This window comes from Triticum urartu, unplaced genomic scaffold, assembly GCF_003073215.2.
Source record: "Triticum urartu cultivar G1812 unplaced genomic scaffold, Tu2.1 TuUngrouped_contig_4253, whole genome shotgun sequence".
Taxonomy (NCBI): Eukaryota; Viridiplantae; Streptophyta; class Magnoliopsida; order Poales; family Poaceae; genus Triticum; species Triticum urartu.
In genome coordinates this window covers 172-7,256 of record NW_024114826.1, presented here as the reverse complement: position 1 = coordinate 7,256, position 7,085 = coordinate 172, and the positions used below count along the sequence as shown (strand labels likewise).

At 45.8% G+C, this 7,085-nt stretch overlaps 1 protein-coding gene across 3 annotated transcripts; it reads left to right on the top strand.

The window, feature by feature from the left end:
- Window positions 1–3,241: 3,241 nt before the first annotated feature.
- On the top strand, window positions 3,242–6,807 carry LOC125527565 (photosynthetic NDH subunit of lumenal location 3, chloroplastic-like). 3 transcript variants are annotated; one of them, XM_048692082.1, is made up of 4 exons: window positions 3,247–3,398; window positions 3,523–3,733; window positions 5,310–5,589; window positions 6,411–6,807. In XM_048692082.1, the coding sequence occupies exons 3-4, from the start codon at window positions 5,338–5,340 to the stop codon at window positions 6,516–6,518; spliced, it is 360 nt and encodes a 119-aa protein (XP_048548039.1). In that variant the 5' UTR covers window positions 3,247–3,398; window positions 3,523–3,733; window positions 5,310–5,337; the 3' UTR covers window positions 6,519–6,807. The 3 variants fall into 3 exon arrangements, with proteins under 3 accessions (XP_048548038.1, XP_048548039.1, XP_048548040.1); XM_048692081.1 differs by lacking the exon at window positions 3,523–3,733 and having other exon boundaries at window positions 3,242–3,398; XM_048692083.1 differs by lacking the exon at window positions 3,523–3,733 and having other exon boundaries at window positions 5,307–5,589.
- The last annotated feature ends 278 nt before the right edge of the window (window positions 6,808–7,085 follow it).

Below are 7,085 nucleotides of genomic sequence, written 5' to 3'. Positions count from 1 at the left end.
ATGCAACTCCTGAATATCGGAGGAACACTTAGTGTGCTATCAAACGTCACAACGTAACTGGGTGACTATAAAGATGCTCTACAGGTGTCTCTGATGGTGTTTGTTGAGTTGGCATAGATCGAGATTAGGATTTGTCACTCCGTGTATCGGAGAGGTATCTCTGGGCCCGAATCTCGGGCAAGTAACATACTGATGACAAAGGGAACAACGTATGTTGTTATGCGGTTTGACCGATAAAGAGCTTCGTAGAATATGTAGGAACCAATACGAGCATCCAGGTTCCGCTATTGGTTATTGACCGGAGATGAGTCCCGGTCATGTCTACATAGTTCTCGAACCCGTAGGGTCCGCCCGCTTCAAGTTGTATTATGAGTTTATGTGTTTTGATGTACCGAAGGTAGTTCGGAGTCCCAGATATGATCACGGACATGACGAGGAGTCTCGAAATGGTCGATACATAAAGATCGATATATTAGAAGGCTATGTTTGGACATCGGAATGGTTCCGGGTGAGTTTGGGCATTTACCGGAGTACCGGGGGTTACCGGAACCCCCCGGGGAGTATATGGGCCTTATTGGGCCTTAGTGGGAGAGAGGAGGAGGCGGCCAAGGTGGAGGGCGCGCCCCCAAGCCCAATCTGATTTGGGTGGGGGGCCGCCCCCCTTCCTTCCCTCTCTCTTCCCCTTCCTTTCTCTCCTACTCCAACAAGGGAAGGGGCGATCCTACTCCCACCGGGAGTAGGACTCCCCCCTTGAGGCGCGCCATAGAGGGCCGATCCTCCCCCTCCTCCACTCCTTTATATACGGGGGAGGGGGGCACCCCATAGACACACAAGTTGATTGTTTAGCCGTGTGTGGTGCCCCCTGCACATATTTCCACCTCGGTCATATCGTTGTAGAGCTTAGGCGAAGCCCTGCGTCGGTAACGTCATCATCACCATCATCACGCTGTCGTGCTGACGAAACTCTTCCTCGACCTCAGATGGATCTAGAGTTCGTGGGACGTCACCGAGCTGAACGTGTGCAGATCGCGGAGGTGCCATACCTTCGGTGCTAGGATCGGTCGGATCGTGAAGACGTATGACTACATTAACCGCGTTGTCATAACGCTTCCGCTTACGGTCTACGAGGGTATGTGGACAACACTCTCCCCTCTCGTTGCTATGCATCACATAGATAGATCTTGCATGTGCGTAGGAATTTTTTTAAAATTAATGCGTTCCCCAACAGAGGGTAGATGCGGCGGAGGCGGCACGACTGCGGCAGAGGCCACACGACAAAGGGGGAGGCGCGGAAGCGACTGGATCTGATTCAGGTTACAGTGAGTGTCAGTTTCGTGGCCCCACTGGTTACCACGTAACGGTCAAAATGTGGAATCCTCCCTACGCGGCCCCACTCGTCAGAGTTAACAGTCAAGCCATTGACCCGACGGCAACGTCCGCTGTGACCAGTTCTGAGGGTTTCGGGCAAGGGAGTGGGGAAAAGTGAGCAAAAATTAAGAGCATGGGGATGAATGAGTAGACCTAAGGAACCAGGGACACAGAAATAAAAATTCCTAGAGATTAACCATGAATTATTGTTTATATGAGCCCAAGGCCCATATATAATTCAACACAGACAAGCATGATGTGACACGCCAGTTGTGTCGTCGTGCACCACACCGGTACATCAACTTTTGATGTCATTAAAACCATATCAAGAGTTCGCCGCGAAGTTGGGAAGACCCCCTTATGGATGGGTGGGTCTTGTACACCCTTGTGGTGACCATGACATGGACATGTTTTTATGAAATAACCATGACCTCCATTGGCCATGGTAAAATTGCCCTTTTTATGAAAAGGGCAAAAGATTAGCCGCATCATTAAGTAAGAGAGTGTTTAAAAATGTCTTATAGCCTGAAGACCAGAATTTAAAAGCTTACTTCTCGACATAATATTCACAAATATGTCCCTCCCCATCGACATCTAGTTGCGCACCTCAGTGCAGATTTTAGAGATGATGATGGAAAGAGGAGGTAGATATGTTGTTGAAGACCCTCGCACTACCCTCATTCCAAATTTCTCAAGAGATAAGCACGATGATGGAAGCTGCCGCCTTACGTTTTCTGTGCCTATGGTGCGCCACATCAGTCGACCATTTTTCACGTCGTTGAACCAAAAAGTTCGGTGCAAAGTCGGGGAGACCCCCTCCTATCCATTTTGTTTGGGTAATTTGTGGACACCCTTGTGATGACCATGACGTGGTCCTATTTAATGAAAGCACCGTGCTCAATTGGCGATCATGAAACTGCTCCTATCCAGCTCTTGATGTGGCTGGGGGCATAAGCCAAAAGATATAACTCCGCAATTTTCAAAAGCAAATATCTTACTGTTTAGAACGCTATTTGAGAAGGAGGCTTGGATTGCCAACATTATTATAATTTTGTGCCTCACGATGCACACACATCGGTGATTTTTCTTTGAGTTATGGTTCAATTTGCGTGAAGTCCACATTATCGCTTAGGATAGTAATTTTTGGAACCTCACCACCTTGAGTGAACTTGGCATCTTTTGCGTACCACAAGCATCTTGAGACCTCGAACTCCTTACTGTGCCACTTGTGCAAAACAGAATTGAAAATACAGGCACATATTCTTCATGATGCATTATTTGCAATGAGTTCATGGTGTGGCTTGGGCTTCTTGAGCTGCACACTAATAATTGGTGGCACTCCCTCGTCAACATCAACGAAAATCCGAGGAAGGGGGTCGTTCCCTCATCATGTTGGTTTCGTCGGAAATTCGGAACAAGAGAAATACGAGGGTGGCTAGGAATGTCTCCTCCATACCAAATGCCATAACAAGTAAGATTTTAAGAATAAAGCCGCACATTGGACGACGATGGACGCCAAACACTTGAGGTCACTCATGCCGCGAGAGTAGCCTAGAGGCTTCTCGCCGCTTTGTCGGTTTGTTAAACCGATAAGATGAGGCAGAACTTTTACCTCCGTTCCGAAAAGAAAAATAATCATCTGAAAATGGATTCTACACTTTGCAACGGTTACAAGACGTGTCCGTGACCCCCATCGACACCCAAACCGGGACAGTGACAAATGCATGGGGACTGGGGAGGCTTCGCATCGCCACCTCTCACAGATAATCGGTCCTAGCTAGCGACTTTGGCCGTGCCCACCAGATACAGTACGCAGGGTAGCATATAGGAGTATAATATAAAACTGACGCCCAACATAAAGCTCGTCGTCCTTCCCGTCGTACTAGATCCCGGTCTCTCTTTCTCTCTCTCTCTCTCTCTCTCTCTCTCTCAGTATTGGTGCCTAGGAGACCGCGCGGCAGGAGAGGAGCCCCCTCCCCTCCCCTCCCTCCCTCCCTCCCTCCACTTCTACCGACGCCGTCGAGGTCGAGGTACGCCACGCACGCTCCTTGTTTCTCCGCACCTCGTTGCTTATTCCTGCACTTGCACCTAATTGACATTACCAGCTGGGATTTAATTTAATCGGTCGATTCACAATGGAGGAGGGGCTGACAGAGTGGGACGGAAACAGCGGCGGAAGCAGGAGTTGCTGCTCCAAATTCCTTCCCCTTCATCATGCAAGAATTCGCCCCCTTCCACATCTTTTGAGGATCTTTTTGTTTTCCTTCTTGTGGGGTCGTCCGTTTAACCCACCCAGTCTCTTGGCATTTATCGGGGAAGGAGAGGAGAGGAGAGGGGAACTGAGAAGAGCCTGATTTGATTCCTGGTAAGTGGAGCCACTGTTGGGGGGGAAGGGAATCTATGTTGGTTGGTTCGCCTCTAATGCCGTTTCGTTTGCTTCTCTCTCGCCGTGATCTGGAACAAGCTGAATCCGATCGGCCGATCCTGATCCTGTTCGATCAGACTCGCTCGATTGGGTTGGGTTGAGTTCATTCATTCCGCTCCGCTCCTTTTCCTTCCGTTGATGTTCTTTCTTCTCTACTACGATTGATTCCTTTTGCTGTGCCAGAAAAGTCGTAGCGATTTCCAACTTCTGTCAGTCAACCTTTTGTTTTATTTTCAGTTATTTAAATCCAAGATGTTTTGTCCAGGTTCAAAACAAGTCTGAAGGAATGAATTGTCAAATGCAGAGTTAGTAGACGCGTTTAATCTGAATATCTGATCGTCGTAATGATCTTTTAATTACAACAGTTTGATCCATTCCCTGTTTCTAGTAGTTAATTCGTGCACTTACCTTTCCGTGGCCCCTCTCATTGACATTGACGAACTCTTCTCCTTTTAACTACTAGTACTTGCTTAGCATTTGAAACATATTACACTGCACCTCCCACTGAGAATGTTACTGTCAGTTCGTCGCAAACTACTTTAGAGTTTAGAGTAAAGATTTGTGCTTTCCACCCACGGTTTGATAAGCAGGTGAGACTGTCATTTTCGTGATGTCATAGTCATACAGACAGTGGCCGAGCTAGAACCAAAACCCTGTGGCTGTGGGGTCAACTAATCTAAACTTTCTGGCACTTAAAGTATGTACCAAAATAATTAAGAAAAACAGTATTCAATCGGGAAACAGTACTGAATCCAAGATGTTTTATTGAGAAACTTTGAAATTAACGATCCGACGTTGTTGTCAAACAGCGCATAGATGATAGTAAAACTTCAAAATAGAGGGTTGAATGAATGGTCATTTATTAGGGAATTCATGGGTGATAAATACGTCATTTCTGAAATTTCAAACTTGTACTACCATATTTGTTTGCATATCTATTTTGTCATTATATACTTTTGTACTCCATTCTTTATAATTTTCTGAAATAAATAACAGAAGCCCAAGTTTATTAGTTAATTTTTGTAGTCTATATTGGCACACTATAATGTCCCCTATCTCATTTCCCAAGTTTCCGACCTTCTCCTTGCCCTCTGAATTCTTATGGTTGCAAAGGGTGACGGTTTCTCGCCGAAAAAAGGGTAACGCTTGTGATTATCTCTCTCATAAATTATGCGCGTTTTCCTTGGGCCAATTCGTGGTAGCTTCTTGTGTTGTGCTGCCACCTTCCTTGATGATATCTGAAGATAGACAAGGTAGCCGAATTTGGCTTCCCTTTTCGTCCTTTCTCTTGTCTTGTTTAATATGCCCAGCAACGTTGAGAAAGGTCTCATCCTTAGCCAATCTTATGGTGTTCTGCACTGACCACTTTGCCCCTTGCTGCATTACATGGCCTCTTTCCTGTGATGCACATGCTGACATCTGTTGCTTCTAGACATGCTCCAAGAATCAGTTTCTTTTTGCCTTTCCATGAATACATCCACATCATTGCCTCTGATATTTTGTCATATGCAAGCAGGGGCAAAGGGAACTACACAGAAGCAGCAATGGATGAAGGGATGGAGCTCAAGGGGTGCGTTTGCCGGATCAAGAGCTGCGCCGGCCAACTTCTGTCGATGGAGGAGGATCTGGTGACTGATCTGGACGATGACTCATGGGACTTGGTCTGGAGGGACCTCCGCCTGAAGGCTACCTTCTTGTACATTGATCTGAGCCGTGTGATCTCCCGAAGTGAGAACGATGAGCGCAGGAAGGCGCTCACCCTTCTCGCCAACAAATTCTTCTACTGCACGGATGAGGTGATTGATTGCTGTCTTCTCCCTTAAATTTCGGTAGATTTCCTTGCAAGCAAACCAAGATGATTTACTTGTACGAAAACACAGAGCACGGCAATTATTTTACAAATTTCTTATCGAGGCACCTGCCAGGTGTGCACTTAAATTTTATTATATTAAGCACACCTATGAGTCAATCTTAGAAAGAAATACGATCTATTATCCACCACACACATGGTAGCGGTCCTTTTCTTTTGACAACCATGGTAGTGGTCCTAATTGTTTAAGAATTTCCTTCTTATATATCATGTAGCAAATCCAGTAATCTTTCAATGTGGATGCTGTTTCTGGACTCTGATAACCAGTGTCCATGGGAAGCTAACCTACTTCAAATTGCCCTTGTTTTGGCATGTTTATGTCATATTTATGGACCACTGGTTCCATTGTTAGTAAGTTCTAACTGTGAGTAGAAGTACATGAGAATAGTACTCTTGAGAGTTAGAGAACCTTCTCAGCCTTGATTTCCCATATCATGAGGTACCAATTAGAACTTCAAGATGTCTCTGAGTTGCAGATCAATGCTTGTGCCCCTTAACCAAGTTTGTATGGTTCTTGACTCAGATCATGCAATAAATAGTTGTCAATTGCATTTTGCTCAGATTACTCAACTAGCAATGCGGCGAACTGGTCATGGTCAAACATAAAAAATCTCAAATTTCCGTAGTCTAGTCCTTGCGCAGAATTAAACTGTAGAATGACACAGAAGTGGTCTGTTCAGTTTGTTAGCTTACTTTGTGGACGTGTTTGATGCTTTTGACATAAAACTGCTCCTGCACAAATGGCAGCTATGCGATGCGGTGACGAGCCGAAGCGTCCCCGTCGTGAAGATGTGCTACAACGACACCGCTCAGGCTCTCCGTGAGTTGCTCGCGGCCCTTGCGCCGCCGCAGTAGCATGTTGGGCTCATGCCATGTGGTCCTGTACTACGATGCGATGCTGTGAGGCTGGATCAAGCAGACACAGCATTTGCATCTTCTGGATAGCAAGGAAAGGATGGAGTCATGCCAGAAACTCTTGCAGAGGGATGAGTCTTTATGTAAGGAACGTATGTGCCTGAAACTCACATGGGCATTTTCCAGATGAGCACGGCTAGAGCACCTGTGTACATACATGGTCCAAATATCTCCGCAGTTGAAGCAGAGCAAGAGAAATAATACCTAGCGTGTGGTTATCTCCAGCAAAGTTTTCTCCTGTTTTGTTTCTGATTTTAATTATATGTCTGTGTTTACCTGATGGTAATCGTTGCCAAATTTCATGGAATTTAGCCAGCGCCAGGGATAATAATCATTTGATCATAGCAGTTTGCTCCAGTTGATGGTACTGCGGTAATGGTTCGGCCAATTTGACCTCTTAAAACAGAGTGAATTGCAAAAAACCACCACATTAAAGTGTAGGTTTGCAGAAAAGACTTTTCTATGAATTTGTGCCCAAAAACACTGATTCTTAGCCTAATCTTTTGC

Coding starts and splice junctions, on each gene's coding strand:
- LOC125527565 (XM_048692081.1), top strand. CDS start 5,338: ATGGATGAAGGGATGGAGCTCAAGGGGTGCGTTTGCCGGATCAAGAGC. Junction 5,590..6,410: donor TCTTCTACTGCACGGATGAG/GTGATTGATTGC, acceptor CACAAATGGCAG/CTATGCGATGCGGTGACGAG.